General features: G+C 34.6%; 1 protein-coding gene across 2 annotated transcripts; it reads right to left on the bottom strand.

The window, feature by feature from the left end:
* Positions 1–122: 122 nt before the first annotated feature.
* On the bottom strand, positions 123–16,678 carry tmem259 (transmembrane protein 259). Of its 2 annotated transcripts, none has more exons than XM_051122880.1 (11): positions 15,666–16,678; positions 12,103–12,399; positions 9,772–9,934; positions 9,120–9,230; positions 6,365–6,487; positions 6,184–6,284; positions 5,471–5,528; positions 5,260–5,343; positions 4,978–5,110; positions 2,614–2,713; positions 123–2,531 (listed from the first exon to the last, which is right to left on the bottom strand). In XM_051122880.1, exons 1-11 carry the CDS (start codon positions 15,885–15,887, stop codon positions 1,860–1,862), a joined length of 2,064 nt encoding a protein of 687 aa, XP_050978837.1. In that variant the 5' UTR covers positions 15,888–16,678; the 3' UTR covers positions 123–1,859. The 2 variants fall into 2 exon arrangements, with proteins under 2 accessions (XP_050978837.1, XP_050978838.1); XM_051122881.1 differs by having other exon boundaries at positions 9,826–9,934.
* Positions 16,679–18,270: the final 1,592 nt, after the last annotated feature.

The following is an 18,270-nucleotide window of genomic DNA, read 5'->3' as shown; positions in this document are numbered from 1 at the left end:
ATCATAAACTCTGACTCAAACCTTGAAAAAAGTTTATAGTGTCTGATCTAAACCAGCTGAGTTTAACTAGCTTTGTGTAACAGGCTACTCAAAGATGAAATAACCACAAACAAAATCGTAAGTGGAAATTAATTTCATCTCTTTATGCAGTTTTTAAACATTACAGTTAAATACATTTGAATGACAGAATCGAGTTTATCACAGAACTGAGAATTATTTTCTTTTCAGTTTCTGTCTAGACATCCTACACGATGCATCTAAACACTACAATCATCTGTTTCCTCTGACAATGGCAAATAGGCACAAAAAAATAATATTGAGGAACTGATCATGAAACCATAAATCACTCTTTCAGACCTGGAATCCTTTATGGATCTGAGCCTTACAAAATATTGCACAATTTGAATTAAAAAAAAAAAAAAAAAAAAAAAAAAAAAAAAATATCCAGAGCCTGGCTTTTACTTGCCATGTTGCATAGCCTTTAAATGACCCTCCCCATCCACAGTCATACGTCACAACAGTTTCCTTTGTTCTCTTAGTTTGCGTTGCATTTAGTGAAGTTTTTACACATGGTCATGAAGATCAACAAATCTTGTTATTAGACAGCCATGATCTTCCCAAGTCAAACTTATGGAGAAACGTCTACAAAAACAGAATATGTAAAGACAACAGAGTTCTAGATCAGTGACTTAAGTGAATGGGCTGCAAAGCTGTGAATTGAGCACAGTCTGACCTTCTGACCTGAAATTCTGCTAAAGTAACTACCAGTTGCTATTTGCTCTACTAGCTTCGAAGCCTATGGTAAGGCTATCGACCCCAGTGTACTTGGCCAAAGACGGAAACAAAAGGTTAATGTTCGGTTTTAGAAGCATAAGGCAATAATCTATACACCTGCTCTCTCAAAGCCTGACTTGACCTGAAGAAAAAACAAACGAGTTGCTGATGAGTTTGTGCAAAAGACATGTCCGTCTAAACTAACTACAAAAATGTCTCTTGATGAGGATTGGAAAGTACAGAAATGACCCCATGACAGAACGTTTGATATAGAATATGTGGAAGGAGGACTTACTCTGAGTATAATGTTGCTCTGACGTCACCTGCCCACTTCTTTTGACTACACTCACCAATGAACTACAACAAAGCACTATGACCACCAATAGCATTGGATTCAGGAGTCAAGCTGCTCCACACATGACAATACCATGCCTGAACGCAACGGGTCGTGAGCTAGATTTCAAATCGCGTAAGGAACATTTTGGCAGCTCGTTGTAGTGAACAAAGGTAGTAGGGACCAAAAAAAATGTTATCATGACTAAATAAACTTTCACTGCTTCAAGTAGGCAGCATTAACGTTATATCATAAGAGGAATGGAAAGGAAGCCGAAACAATCCCTTGCACAAGATGTGCAAAGTACGTGTATTCAGATTTGAAGATTGCCGCCAGTGCGGCCCGCTGATACCTGCAACTCCATAATCGGGAGCAACAAAAAGTACCATTATTAAGCGATACATCACATTTTAAACTGAATACTCCCTGTATTAAAAGTTTCAATCATTAAAAAAAAAAAAAAAAAAAAAAAAAAAAAAAGAAAAGAGAAAATCACATGTAAAGACTTCAAATGATCACACCCTCACACATGGCATCATTTCGACAATTCAATACGAATTTACTCTTAAGAACATGACTAGACGGCGGAAATCTGCTTCGGCCTTCCTCATGTTCACGTTGGAGGTTTACAGGATGTAATTACATAAAGCTCCATCACGGCTTCTGCTCTTGATGCCTTCTGGATTAATTTACAGAGAGGGGTGGCGACTGTAGAGCGTGGATTCATTCTTTCAGAACGGGGGTGCGTGACTCAAGCCGGGGCGGAGTGAGAATCTGAACTCTCGCTTCTGTTCTCCGTCTTGTCGTCCAAGTCCGTGGTGCCTTTAAGTGTTTCTGCAACTCTGCAGTCTGTGTGTGAGGTCCCTGGGGAGGAAGGTTCGGATTCACTCTGCCCTCCTCCATCACCAGGGGGACCCAGACCCTGAGCGCAACCCCGTCCTGCAGGAACGCTGGCTGTGCTAATGTTTCCGACTTGGTTCTCTCCTGGTGTGCTCGGACCACGCAGCTCTGTTACCCCTGTGCCGGACGACGATGGTTCCTGGTTCCCTCCTGGTTCTAAAAGCGAGTCGCTCAAGTGTGGAACTGACAAGACGTCCGGGCCAATGGCGATCTCGGCCATCCAGTCAAGGTCGGAGTTTGATGGGTCGACGGGCAGGCCGGTATTTATCACCAAGCCGTTGTGGGTTTCGAGCTGAGGTTGGTCCTGAGCAGCTTGCCGGTCCTGGCCGTTAGTGTTTGCGTTAGCAGCTGCGTTAGCTTGGCCGGCAGGCGCAGCACTGCTAGTGTTGTTGTTAAGATTGTCCTGCAATGCAGTCTGGTTTCCTTGACCCACCTGCTGGTTCTGAAGCAGCATCTCTTGGATCCGGATCTGCTGCAAGATGGCCGGTAGTTCGTAGTGATGGAAAAAATAGATCATTGAGTGCTGCGGAAGATAAAAAAGAAAATGAGCTGCATGCAACTTCACAGATTGCCCGGTTATACTGAAAAAAGCTAAATTGAGATACCTGAATGAAGAGCCAGGAAGTGACCAGAGCCAGACTGCTGTACTGGCCATTAAAGCGGTAATGATACGCATAGAAGGCAAAGTGATACAGATAAAAGAATCTGAAAAACAGCACAAGAGGTCTTTTAGATGTGTTATCCTCAATGTGACAATTGTACAATGTGGCATTAACCACCAAAACAACCTAGTGAGCTGTCCATTCCCTACATAGGGAGCTCACATTAACATGGAACCTCCTAAGTGTGATTCAATAGGAAGCATTTCAGTACACTGTATAAAATTAATGTTAAAGTTCACCCAAAAATGAAAATTCTGTCATTAATTACTCACTCTCTTGTTTTCTTTGCGCAGCTTCATAAAATTAAGGTTGAACCACTGATGTCACATGGACTACTTTAACAATGTCCTTACTATCTTTCTGGGCCTTGAAAGTGTCAGTTGCATTTCTGTTTATGCAAGATCAGAAAGCACTAGGATTTCATAAAAAATATCTTAATTTGTAGGGGTGCAATGGATCGCGGCTGATCCGTGATCCGTGCGGATCACGACCCACGGTTCAGAACGCACGTGACCGGCGGATTAACTCATTTTTTAAAACTTGTAGATTACAGTGTTTCCCGTGCCATTATATTAGGGGGGGTGGCCCCCGGCCCCTTTGGAGGTCAAGTAAACTTTATTTTCGATATAGCGCCAGATCACAACAGACATCATTTAAGGTTACCTTTCCTATAGAACAGGTCTATACCTTGTTCTTTTATTAAACAAACGAAATAGCCTTATGTTATTTATCTTATTTACACAACGGCATGTCATTTCTCTCTCTAACGTTACGTTACGTAGTCATGCGTCTACAATTTCTCCTCCGGTAAAACGCGGACGGGATCACAGAGTCCATTCATGAAAACAGATTTACTCTATAGCATGGGATGCCACAGAATTCGTCAATTTTTGGATGAATAAATCAAAAGTAGGTCTCTCGCCTAATTCGAATCACGATATGGACTAGTGTCTGTGAATATTAAAATGTAAAAAGACGGTTTAAATATGAATCCTCCATGTTCCGCTCCGCTCTGTATGAATGAATGGCGAAAGCGCTGCTTTCTTTACTAGACAAACAGTGAAGCACATGTGACGCTCGCGGTTATTTTCGGCCTCTGCGTCTCATTATATGACGACACAAACGCATGAACTTAATCTCCAGTCACTTCATGTAAATTTTACCGGTTCATTTGAGAAAATTAGCATCATATCATAGTGTATACACACAAAAACAGTGCAGGCAGCCTGTAACCGGCAGTAATGTTTAACATGTAACAGAAATGTGTTAGTCTTGTATTACTTTTGTACAGTATAATGTAGGTGTTTAAATATTCCTATTTATGGCAAATTTAATCAAACAGTTAAATGCAGAAATTATAATAATAACAGAAATAACAGAAAAAATGTTTGTTTGGCAGCAAATAAAAGGGTTTAATTTTCATTTCATTAAAAATAAATAAATGTTTAATTCCTGTATTTGATTATCAGAAAAATTAAAACAAGAATTTCTAAAAAGAAAGAGAGAGAGAAAAAAGATTGTAGGGCCCTATTGTTTAAAATGTTGAAATTGAGATTTTTTGACTTATTTTTTATATAAATGTTTGTTATTACACAGAGAGTAATGTACAAAAAAAAAAGTACCGTGCTGTACCGTACCGTACCCCCCCGCAAATTTGTCATTATAAGGTTTAGTCTGTTTTCAGGTCTTAGGTTGTTTTTCAATTGTTGCACTGAAGTATTTAAGTATTGAAAATTTTATTTAAAAATTTTATTTGTTCAGCTGGTTATTTCTTGATTTTATTTTTGATAAAACCAAAAGTTTCTTGCCATACTGTTCTTGTTATAAATGGAAAGCAAATAACATTTGACTCCTCCCCTTTTTTGCTGATCCGAAAAATGGTCCGATCCGTGACTCAAAAACCGTGAGTGATCCGAACCGTGAGTTTTGTAATCCGTTGCTCCACTATTAATTTGTGTTCTTAAGATGAAAGAAGGTTATACGGGTTTGGAACAACATGAGGGCAAGTAATTAATGACAGAATTTTCATTTTTGGGTGAACTTTCCTTTTAATGAGATGCTAACAACATGATACTTCAAGCTTGAAAAAAAACATTTGGGTCCCACTCTCTTTGACCAATGACTACTAGAAAAGGCTTTTTTTTCTTTTTTTTTTTTAAATACTTCTTGCATGAATTGGTAAAACGTATACCTTGAATCAAGTCGCTTTGGACAAAAGCATCTGCCAAATTAACTAGAGAAGCACTAGAGGAGTCTGGTAAGACACATGAACCACTGGCATTTATCTGTACCAATGTGATAACATACCTGAGCCAGTGGCGCTTGCTTGTATTGGTGTGGCAGCAAATGGCATCATACTGGTCTGCCAACCAAACAATGAGGATAATGTAGAAGGCAGTGGTTGTGTCATTGAAAAACTCAGACATGATGGCCTCCATCCCTGCAGACAAGATCAAAAAGAGGGTATTTGGTGATTCATAAAACACTTTAATAAGAAACTGTTGTGTGATATATCAAGACAGCAAAATAGAAGTGGAAAGAGATACGTAAAGAGCATCTTTCCAAAACCTAACAGGGAGCTCTACCTACCCACAAGAGCCAGGATGACAGTGAGGAGAGGGGCGGCAGGGAAGGCAATGGTCATATTCATCTCCAACATCTGGAGAAGGTCCACTGAGGAAAAAGAAGACATCAGAGAGAGGCTTGTTAAAATAATGGCTTTTTACTGTTTTATGGACTTGGAACATCATAATGAATGGTTATTCAGTGATCAAGACTAAAGAGGGTGATGGGAACTTACCTATAAACACAAAAATCTGGTGGTGCGAGTACCGCAGCAGCATGGATACGGACAGAGTCTGAGAGAGAAAACAAGAAGTGACTCAAGAGTTTCCATTTGATTCAGCAAGGAATAGTTCACCCAATTACAGTTCTGTCATCATTTACTCACTTGTATGACTTTTCCTTAATGAAACCCAAAAGTTCAAGAACGTTCTGGTCACTTTTTTTTAATATAATGTAAGTGAATAATAACCAGGCTATTAAAAAAGCATCAAAAGGAGCAAACAGACCAAAGTTGAAGCCATTTACTGCAAGTTTCAGTCAGATCTTTTTAGTCAATAAGTTTATCAATCTCAAAGACACGTTTACAATATCAGACCTTTTTATTTTTTTCCCCAAACACAACTTCTTGACTTAATGATTTGGTCACAAATGACTTTAATTTCAGTCCGTTTCTCACCCATATGAGTTTTAGGCTATAGTGCATAGGCTGTGTTTAGAATATTTTAGGGTGATTTTACTTTTTTTTTTTTTTTTTTTTTTTCCCCAAGTCTGAAAGCTCTAGTCACCATTAATTGTAACTAGAACACAGTTATAAAAAAAAATAAATAAAAACTTGTGTTTCATTTATGAATCATTCAATTTTAATTTCTGGGTGAACTAATTACCTAAATGCTCAAACTGAACTAATGTGATTAAATAAAATATCACACTTTCAATACAAGTACTTACAAAGATAACCATGATTACAAAGGCTGCTAGGTAGGAAGTACGAGCCATCCACATACTGACAAAACGGTAGTGTTCTCCAGAGACCACGTTTCTCAGAAATCCTAAAAACAAACAAATCACGCTCACTTCATAGTTACGGTATCAACAAAACAGCATTCTCAAGAGAGAGGATCTAAACTACCTTTGTTTTCCTCATTCTCTGCTAAAGCCTTCACACTGGACATCAGGATATCGTCATAACCCAGGCATTCATCCAGGAGAAAGCGACTGAAACCGTCTCCAAAGCACTGATCCTTCATGGGGTCTGCAGAGAGAGATAAAGTACCACTTAATGCTTTCCTTTTTAAAAACGGTATGAAGTCATTTGGTTTTATAGGGGAAAGAAAATATTGTCATTCAAAACTTCTATGACCTTCTTATAGAACTGCACAATAACTGTCAATGAATTTATTAATCATTTCATTATTACTGTTTTTTTAACATTATATCAGAATTACTGCACTTTCAAATAAGAACAAATCAAGAGAATGTCAACTCGCATGATTTGCTCACAGATTTAGTCGTAGCCAATGACTTAAAGAAAACAGATGATTAAGTTGTATAAAACTTTTATGTGAGCAGAATCTCTCAATAGAGATCACGAAACTCATGTACATGTCTGCTGATGTTTTCAGCTCATAATCACTTTTACTGTAATGTAGAGAAAGCGCGAGCACTCGGTTACAAAAATGCCAACACAGGAGAATATACCATCTTTCTAAATGCTAACAGTTCATAACGACTTCAAAATAAAAGTTTAAACTCTCGCTCTGAGTTTGCATGTTTTAATGTCCACACGTTTTTGTTTAAGAAATGACAGTGGCTGTAGCATTTCTATCATAAATAAGTGGCTAAATATTAAAGATTAAGTGGGCATCTGAATTAAATTTTGTTCAGTCAATATTAAACAAGGCTGTCAGGCTGTTGGTGCCATTTGCAGGCATTTAATGTAATACATAACGTACACAAGTTATATTGTGCTATTACATTACGTATTTTAACTGTTTTGTTCAATAAACCTTGATTACTTGCTTTTCATATTTTATTTTAATCAATTACTATTGCCTCACTGCTATTATATATGCATTTTAAGTCATTTTAAAGCCTATTGTTTGCTTAGGTCTATTTTTATTGCCACAAAAATGATGAGTACTCGATTAATCGCCAGAATAATCGACTGACTACTCGATTGCCAAAATAATTGACAGCCCTACTTAAAATGTTTGACATCTAGCAACCACAACCATACAAGCTTGTTAAAGCTTATAACATGCAAGATAAAGCGAATTGCTAATTATGTTCTAAACAATTTCAGGAAAAATAACCAGACGATTATGCTTAATAAATCGAAAGAAGCAGAAATTGATAAATTATTAAAATATATAAAAAAAATATATATTTATGTTTATCACACAAAAGCAAAGTTTTAAGTGACTAAAACAGCATGAAGAACAGTAAACATTCACCGTTTTAAAGGAGAACTTCACTTCCAGAACAACAATTCACAAATAATTTACTCACCCTCTTGTCATCCAAGATGTTCATGTCTTTCTGTCTTCAGTCGTGAAGAAATTATGGTTTTTGAGGAAAGCGTTTTAGAATTTCTTCATATAATGGACTTCATTGATGCCCCGATTTTTACCTTCCAAAATGTCAGTCTTTTTTTTTTTTTCGGAAAACAAAAATTTGTGTACTTTTTAAGCACAAAAGCTCGTGTAGCACAGGCTCTGGGATGCACGTTCACGATGCTACATACTATTGAATCATGTCGAAAGGTCATGTGGAACATAGGCGGAACTACAGACCCAGTGTTTACAAAGCAAACACGCAAAGACTAAGAAAGTGCAAGTAAGTTTGTAAACGCTGTTTACAAACAAAAAGGTACAACGATGTCCTCCTCTCAAGTTGTAGGAGAAAATAAGATGGAGTTTTTCCACCACACTCAGTACACAGACGATGAACTTACACGCGATTCGTAGTAGTGATTGGAAGTACAGATAATTTTACAGACTCGGACCTTTGAGTCTCGTTCAGCTAAACGAACGAATCTTTTTTTTTTTTTTGAGTCATTTCGTTCATTTTAGCAAAATATATTTAAAATGTTACGTGTTACTTCCCTAACACATCTACTGCTTACACAAACGTTGATCACACTACAAACAAGACAAAACTTTAATGCTATAAGAAACAGAAAGTCTTTAGTCTATGATTAGCTCACGTCACCTCTTATCTGACAATTTTTTTTTGGTTTGAGTCGTTCATTCATCACGTGACAGGCCCATAAGATGAACAAACAACTCGAAAAACCCGAAGACTCAAAACAGGTGAACAAATTCCAGTACAGAACCTAATAGGATGTTGTGTATGAACAAATCACTCCCCGAGACGACTTGTTCTGAGTCATATTAAAGATTTGTTCAAAATGAAAGAATCGTTCAAGAACGACCCATTACTAATTCGTAGCATCATGGACACGCATCTCAGAGCCTGTGCTACACAAGCTTTTGTGCTTAAAAAGTATACAAATTTGTATTTTTCGCAAAAAAATTACAGATCGTTTCGCTAGATAAGACCCTTCTTCCTCAGCTGGGATTGTTTTTGCATTTAAACTGCATTTTGGAAGTTAAAAATTGGGGCACCAATGAAGTCCATTATATGGAGAAAAGTCCTGAAATGCTTTCCTCAAAAACCATAATTTCTTTACGACTGAAGACACAAAGACATGAAAATCTTGGACGACAAGGGGGTGAGTAAATTATTTGTAAATTGTTGTTCTGAAAGTGGACAATTATCGGGTGAATATTCTCAAGAATATTAGACTATAATGGAATATTCTATCCTTCTGTGGGTTTTGGCCAGGTTTTCTGTTGATGTCCTGGAGGGTGTGATGTACTCACCCAGGGTCACCACCATAACAGGGATGTTGAGTCGCTGCCGGGTGGCCTGGGACAGCCGTAGGAAACCATATTCCAAAGAATATTCGACAATATACTCTTCTTGAGGCCACACTACACATAAACAAACACAAACACTAACAAATGAATTGAGAAATTCTACCATTAATCTAAAAAGCTGTCATTTCAAACCAGTTGTTCTATAACGTTCCTGTATTTTTTTTAAAAAATACAGTCTGACTATGCCATCATAGATTTTTGGTGGTTACAGAAACATTAAATATGCAAAAGGGGTTTCAAGCTTTAATTTGGGGGACTGTTCTCCAAATTACACTCTGTTCACTTTAGACATTTTAAATAACTAATTTGGATCCCGATGTGAGGTTTGGAAACTGTAACAAATTACAGCTTCCAGACAACTTATCTTACAACAGGCCATTGTGATTGTTTCTGAAGCTATAAGACGCAGCACACGTGGCCTCTGGGAAGGGTAAGGTAATAAAAGAGTGTGGGAGCAGAAAGGAAATCTGACCAGAGGAAGTGAGAAAGGCTGCATTGGATGGAGGAAGGAGAGGGAATGAATGCACATAGGAGGAAGAGGAGGAGAAGGAGTGCACCAGATGGCTACGGAGTGGGGCGTATTTGAGATGTTTACCTGCTCGAGTTAGCATCTCAATCTCGGAGACAGTCTCCCTCAGCGGCTGCATACCTTTAGAGGGGGCCTGGCTGAAGGACAGATCCTGGGATTCATTCAGGCTGGAGCCAGGAACACCACCACTCATCGACGGATTCAGACGTGGCTCGATGTCGAGCTCAAACTGCATGTGTGAGAGAAAGGGAACAATCTGTCAGAACGATCTGGAGAAAAAGAGCCATTTTAAAGGAATAATTCACAATAAAATAATAATCAGTAAAATTACTGACAATCATTACATTCCAAACAACACACAAAAAATATTTAAGAATATTAAAAGTAACTTTTTCATACAAAAACCATAGAATAGGCAACAAGGCATTAAACACTGAACTTGCATAAAAATAATTGCATGATTAAAAAAAATTAAAATACATAATAATAATCAATACTAGTGGCAAAAGCATTCCAAACAACAGACAATTTTATATATATATTTTTTTTACAGCTCACACTGTAAAAGCCCATACAACTTGTATGAGGACCAGGCTGAAACTGTTAATTTAATATAATAAATAATAAATTCTATTCCATAATATTACATACCTCATATATTACTTAGGAACGATATAATACAATCAATTAATATGTTATTATGTTATAAGAACTAATACAATACCTCAGTGAACACATATTGAATTAAATTAAAAATTCATATTGATTTACTCTTGGGCAACTGTATTCTTTTATGATAATTGTCATATTAATTAATTCTATATAAACATTAATATTGCTACTAGTAGTAGCAGCAGCAGTTTATATTTTAAAAACTAATACAATTACAATTATCTGAAATAAAAATACTGAATTAACAAATATTAGAAATTTATATTAATTTAATATTGGGCGACGGCATGCTATTCTTATTTTCACATTATTTCTATCTAATTTAAAAAAAAACAGCTGAAGAGAGCACACACAAAATAATTATTCAGGAATATTAATGCATCTTCTCTATACAAAGGCAGTTTATAGAAATCTGTCAAGTAAAAAAAAGAAACTAAAATCGATAGAAACTGAGTTAATATTATATACAATACATTTTAGATAATAATAATAATAACAACAACAATAATAATAAAGTAAAATATTATTATATTAATATAAATACATTATAATGCATACATTTATATAAATATAATATATAATATATAGATAAATAAATTTAATAATATTGATTTTACAGTTAGGCAACTACTGGTGAAATTCTATTATTTTCACATTAATTACTTTAAGGATTAGTTCACTTCCAGAACAAAAATGTACAGATAATGTACTCACCCTCTTGTCATCCAAGATGTTCATGTCTTAATTTCTTTATGACTAAAGAAAGAATGTTTTTTGAGGAAAACATTTTAGGATTTCTCTCCATGTAATGGACTTCTATGGTGCCCCCAAATTTGAACTTCCAAAATGCAGTTTAAATGCAGCTTCAAAGGGCTCTAAACAATGCCACCCGAGGAATAAGGGTCTTATCTAGCAAAACGATCAGTTATTATCAAAAAAAAAAAAAAAATTACTATTTATATACTTTTTAACCTCAAACGCTCATCTTGTCTAGCTTTGTGTGAACTCATGACAGTCATGACAGTTAGGGTACGTCTAAAAACTCCCATCTCATTTTCTCCTCCAACTTCAAAATCATCCTACATCGCAGAAGAAGTACCAACCCAGAATTTACAAAGAGAACATGCAAAGAAGGTCAAACACTTTTTAATTAAGAAAAGGTAAAACAGCAATGTAGAACGATTTTTGAAATGGGAGTTGAAATGGGAGTTTTTAGATGTACCCTAATGACCGGAAAAAAAACAGTTCACACAGAGCTAGACAAGACCAGCGTATATAAGTATATAAACTGTAATTTTTTTTTGGAAACTAACTGATCATTTCGCTAGATAAGACCCTCCTTCCTTGGCTGGGATCATTTAGAGCCCTTTGATGCTGCGTTTAAACTGCATTTTGGAAGTTCAAACTTGCGGGCACCATAGAAGTCCACTATATGGAGAGAAATCCTGAAATGTTTTTCTTCAGAAAAAACAATTTCTTTACAACTGAAGAAAGAAAAACACAGACATCTTGGATAACAAGGGGGAGAGTATATTATCTGTAAATTTTTTTGTTCTGGAAGTGAACTACTCCTTTAATTCTATATCATCATAGAAAAGAGCTGCAAGACAGCTTTGCATATTTCTAACTTTGTGTTCCCCCGAAAACATAACAGGATATGAATAAATAAATGAATTATGCCTGGTTTCCTATCCTTGTTTTCCTGTTTCTGTGTAATAAACTCACCCGTACTGTGCTGTTGTCAAACATCTCCATGGTCATCTCTTCCTCCTCTTCAGCGTCTGTGGGCACCACTGGCTGTCTGGTTTCACTTCCGTCCTCCTCTGGTTCCTTCACGAGGCCCTGGATTCCCTCGGTCTCGTAGAACTGCAGAAAGATGGGTGCACGGCTGGAGTTGCGCTGGATCTCCACACGCAGGATGCCGTCACGGGGCCATTTCTCCCGCACGTGCTCCAGACAGTTGATTGGAGAGCGTGAGAAAGCAATGTGGATGTAGGCCAGGATGAAGAGCATAAACAATGCCTGCCAATCAAATGGCATGAAAGTCATTGAATAAAGTGAATAAAAACAAAGAAATACATACAAAAACCACAGAATCTTTGCAAGTATTTTTGTAAACACGGTGATTTAGGTCTTTAAGTGAAAGCAAACTGCTGAGAAAGAAAACATGTGCAACAGTTTGTTGCATCCTGGCAGCTCTTAAAGTGACAGCAGTCTAATATTCCTGCTGTCTGTCATTCATGTTACTCAAACAACAAAACAGAAAACCTTTTATAATTTGTCCTATTGCTTGTAATTAGTTTCTTATTCTTATTTAATCGCTGACTGTTTATTTGTCTTCAGTTAGCTTACCTTTTCTTTTTTTTTTTCATTTAGGCTAGTATTAGTTCTTTTGTTTTTGTGATATTCACACTGGTGACAAGAATTATGAAATTTCCATGGTATTAAATATGCTTTATTTGAAGTCCTCATTTAAGCAAAAAAATACATATATTGTGATATATATAGTTATCGTGAAGTAAAATTACTCATATCGTGACATAAGATTTCATCATTTTGGCCACCACTAAGTGTAGGACAAAATAATAATAATAATAATAATAACAATAAATAAATATTAGTTTGTGTCAACACTTCTGTCAGCTCAATATTCTACCAACAACTTTGTCGATAGATAATGCACATTTGTAGCTTAATATGCAAAAGAAAAAACTTTTCTTCAAACACTACTGGAATTTTTTTGTAAAATAAAATAATGAAAAATAATAATAAATGTATAAACAACACTTTTGTTGGATACAGGGTTGTTACATGGTTGTTAAAGTACAAATATATATATATTTTATATATTATTATTATTATTATTATTATTATTTTTTTTTTTTTTGTTACTTGAATTAAAATAAATCTTAACTGAAAATAAAACCAAAATATTTCATCCAGCAGTCAAGGCAACATTTCAGATTTTAATTTGATGCACCAAAATAAAAAAACAATAATAAAATAAATAAAGACTACTAAAAATATATGTAAAAAAAAAAAAAAAAAAAAAAAAAACAAAAAAAAAAATGACAAGAAATATGGAAAAAAAAAAAATTCAAATTAAACAAAATTGAAAATAAAATAAAAACAGAAATAAATAAATATACAAACTGACTCAAAATATTACTAAAAGCTATTAGATACTAACGGTATCTCAATGACACTAAATAAAACTGGCTGGATAATATCAAACACTTTCATCTCCCACAACAAATCCCACAACTTGTGCAATTCTTTTACAGCTTTATAATTAAACGATCATAAACAGCAACAACATTTTTGTGGTTAGCTGACACAGGCTCCTCACTAACTTAACAGGTAATTCTTGAAGCAGATCCACGTCAACGACATTCAGATACCATCATTCCTGTGTGCAACTGTTGCGGTGCTTTCTGTGGTCATAACTGAGTAATAATGACAGGCTACTGCAGTTTTCAAGATGAGACAACTGAATTTACATGTTGCTCGACAGTTCAGGGTGATCAATCAGCCAATACCCATCTGTGTTAAAAATATCACGCTGACTGATAACCGTAACGTTTGGCCAACTAACCTTTTTCTGGTGCCTTGTCTCAGTTCCAAAGTCTGATGACAGCCTAACCAATGAACATTAAAAGAGAAGTCCTCTTCCAGAACAACAATTTACAGATAATGTATTCACACCCTTGTCATCCAAAATGTACATGTCTTTCTTTATTCCGTTGTAAAGAAATTATGTTTTTTGAGGAAAACATTTCAGGATTTTTCTCCATATAATGGACTGCTATGGTGCCCCGAGTTTGAACTTCCAAAATGCAGTTTAAATGTGGCTTCAAACGATCCCAGCCGAGGAAGAACTCGTGTCAACCACTAGATAAGACCCTTCTTCCTTGGCTGGGATCGTTTACAACCGCATTTGGGATCGTTTGAAGCCACATTTAAACTGCATTTTGGAAGTTCAAACTCGGGGCACAATAGCAGTCCATTATATGGAGAAAAATCCTGAAATGTTTTCCTCAAAAAATAATTTCTTTACGACTGAAGAAAGAAAGACATGAGTACATTATTTGTAAATTGTTGTTCTGGACGTGGACTTCTCCTTTAAATGTTTATAAAGCTATTTGTGGATTGAGTAAATACCATTTTACTCACATTACATAATTATTTCTTATTTTATTTACAGAATTATTACTTTCTTTTTTTATGATTACTGTTTTATCTTCTTTTTGTAAAGCACTTTTTTTATTACCATTGTGTATATAATTTGCTATATAAATAAACTAGTCTTGCCTTATGTATATAAGGCAAGACAAGAATTATGGTGACAAAAATTATGAAATTTCCATGGTATTAAATATGCCTTATTTAAAGTCCTTATTTAAAGCAAAAATACCTATATTGTGGTATATATAGTTATCGTGAAGTAAAATTAGTCATATCATGACATAGGATTTCGTCATTTTGGCCACCTCTAAGGGTAGGACAAAATAATAATAATAATAATAATAATAATAATAACAATAAATAAAAATTAGTTTGTGTCGACACTTCTGTCAGCTCAATATTCTACCAACAACTTTGTCGATAGATAATGCACATTTGTAGCTTAATATGCAAAAAAAAAAAAACTTTTCTTCAAACACTACTGGAATTTTTTTGTAAAACAAAATAATAAAAAATAATAATATTATAATTTATACTATTATGTATAAACAACACTTTTGTTTGATACAGGGTTGTTACATCGTTGTTAAAGTAAAAAAAAATGTTACTTGAAGTAAAATAAATCTTAACTGAAAATAAAACCAAAATATTTCAGCCAGCGGTCAAGGCAACATTTCAGATTTTCATTTGATGCACCTAAAAAAAAAAAATAATAAATAAATAAATAAAGACTACCAAAAAATATATATATATACTCAAAAAAAATGACAAGAAATGTGTGAAAAAAAAAAAAAGTTCAAATTAAACGAAATTGAAAATAAAATAAAAACAGAAATATATAAATATACAATATATATATACACAATATATATATATATATATATATATATATATATATACACACACACACACACACACACACACATATATACACATATATATATATATATACACACACTACTGCTGGGTTAAATGCCAAATATGATGCTGATGACCAGCATGAGACCAGATAAGCATTCAAAACAGAGTGTGTTCAGGGCTTCTGGGAAGGATTAATACACTTTATATACATACACACACATCATAAGTATGTCAAAGCTTACCTTTAACAAGACGAGGAACTCGAATATCCGTCTGAAGGATGGTGGGAAGAGTCTGGCATATGTGACTGCCATCTTAAAGAATAAAGCGTGGAAGAGTCTGTCTCTCACGTTGATCAGGGGGTTCTGGTTCATAGCGGGGTTCCGGATCCGGTTCGGCCCACCGTTATTGTTGTTGTTCAGTGGGACGTTGTTGTTATTCACATTGCCCTGGTTGTCGGACATGGTGGTCGTTGTTCAGTAACTTGATAAGTGGAAAGAGCAGCTGGGGTCAAGCAGACAGCAACGCGCGCAGATCCAGATGAGCAGGCCAGTCACACAACATCAGCACAAACTGATGATGACCCAACTTCTCCAAAACTGGACTGACCTTCAAATATCGCTCCAAAAGATGCTGAATTTTGTCAGGGTGTTGGTAGGCAAGGCTCCTTCCACTCCTACCATGTCATAACCTAGCAAGTTAGCGAACTATTAAAGCTTTAAATCATTTGACACACCTGCTGATCATGTATCTTATATAAGACCAGAGGAGCACTTCAGACTGTTAAGTTCAGTTTTTAGGCTAAATATCTCCTGCAGATGTGACTCAGGCCTCTTGCATCCACTGTCACCCCAACCAAACTCGCTAAACTTGCTAACCCACGCATTTATTCCTAGAAACACCAGCTGAATACATAATATAAACTCGAGTTTGTAACTGAAATCTGGTTTAGATGTGTTTAAAAAGAAAAACAAATAGTATGTCACACACAGCACGTCTGCTAACACTAATAAGCTAACAAGTTAGCCGAGCTTCCCCTGAAGAACCCGTATGTTCGGTTTACTTTTAAACAAACGACTACTCCTATAACGCTGACACTTTTCGATTAAATAAGGCCTCAGATACTTGACGATATCCCGCCAGAACCAGCCGATGGCAACGACCGCAACCTGTGTTACAGACCATCTGTTTACACAACCATTTTCTGGAGCGCAGCGGACTTGGGAGTAGCAGTAAAGAAGCTTTTAACTAGGGAAGCGTTTCCACTCTGGCCACGCTTCCGCGGTTAGTCACATGACATCGAGTCACGTGATTTTGACCAAGCAAAACAGAGAACTTAAATCATTTGCACGTTTTTTTCTATACGTTTTTGCGGAATCACAGTACTATATTTAATTTAATTTAAGTACTAAGGTAAAATAGCACCTTGTTTATAAGTACCAACTGTTTACTCTTGTTTGAGAGGAAATAAGTTATTTTAAAATACGTTATCGAGCTATTCAAGAGTGGAATGGCTAGTCAGTACAGCAGCTACGGTACATGTCACTCGGTGGAAGTATCATTTCTAACATTAAACTTGTTATAGCGCATGGTTGTGGTGGGATGACCACAGGTCACATATCAGAATATGTATATATTTTATTTGCTTAATAAAGAGAACAAAATAAAAACACATAAAAGTGTTAACGAATGACACAGATGAAAAGATAATACATAAAAAAGCTTAAATTAAATTTAAAACAAATAAATGGAAAGGATCAAAAAAGTATTTTAAACACGTTTTTTAAACACGTGAAACAAAAATATTATTTATTATTATTTACTAGTACAGGCAACAAAACTAGATATAATACACTCAAATACAGTAATAAAAAATATTTTTACAGGTGTACAGTTTTGAGAGAACCTGATGGCAGTATATATATATATATATATATATATATATGTACATATATATATATTATATATATATATATATATATATCATTATAGATTGATGAAAAATGTAAGAGGAAATGTAAAATATAGAACCAAAATACTGCAAATCAGGGTTATTATTATCTAAAACTATTGAAATAAATCTAAAATAAAATAAATGCATTTAAATATTAGACAAAAATGAGAAATGTTAAATATGAAATATTGAATAATTTAATATTGAGTACTGAATAGTTGGATAATTGAAATATGCATTCAAATTACTAATTGAAAATCATAACTAAAAGTGAAATGAGAATTATAAAACTAAAAATTAAAGCAATAAATAAATAAATGACAAAAACACCTGACAAAAGTACTAAAAATAAACTGAAATTAAAATGAACATGAAAACGAATATAAAATATGAATAAAAACAATAATCAGTTGAATAACACTAAAATTACACTAAATTAAATAAATTAGGTTAATAATTAATTGTACTATTTTAATAAGAAATAATTAAATCCATAAAGAATGTGCCTTATTGTCATAAGTAAGTCACAATGCAAACAATCGTAAAAAAAAAAAAAGCTTTAGTTTTATTATGCAAAATATGATGTATTTTTTCTTTTAGTCAGATGCTACTATATAGTATAAATATTGTGCAATTTAAATAAGGTTTTTATGGAGATTTATTTATTTATTCATTTATAAAGTATTTTAATAGAAATATAAGGTTTCATTATGTTATGTTAAAATTTTTCAAGAATGCCTGTAATATATTAAGTGATTACTATATATATATATATATAGATAGATAGATAGATTTAATAAAGTAATATAGTTTTAATATTTATGACATTTTTGAATATTTATAGTTTTCATTATAGATTGATGGAAAATGTAAGAGGAAATGTAAAATATAGA

The sequence above is a fragment of the Labeo rohita genome, chromosome 11 (genome assembly GCF_022985175.1).
Source record: "Labeo rohita strain BAU-BD-2019 chromosome 11, IGBB_LRoh.1.0, whole genome shotgun sequence".
NCBI classification, from domain to species: Eukaryota; Metazoa; Chordata; class Actinopteri; order Cypriniformes; family Cyprinidae; genus Labeo; species Labeo rohita.
Note: the sequence above shows the minus strand (reverse complement) of the source record. Positions and strands in the feature narration are given on the sequence as shown.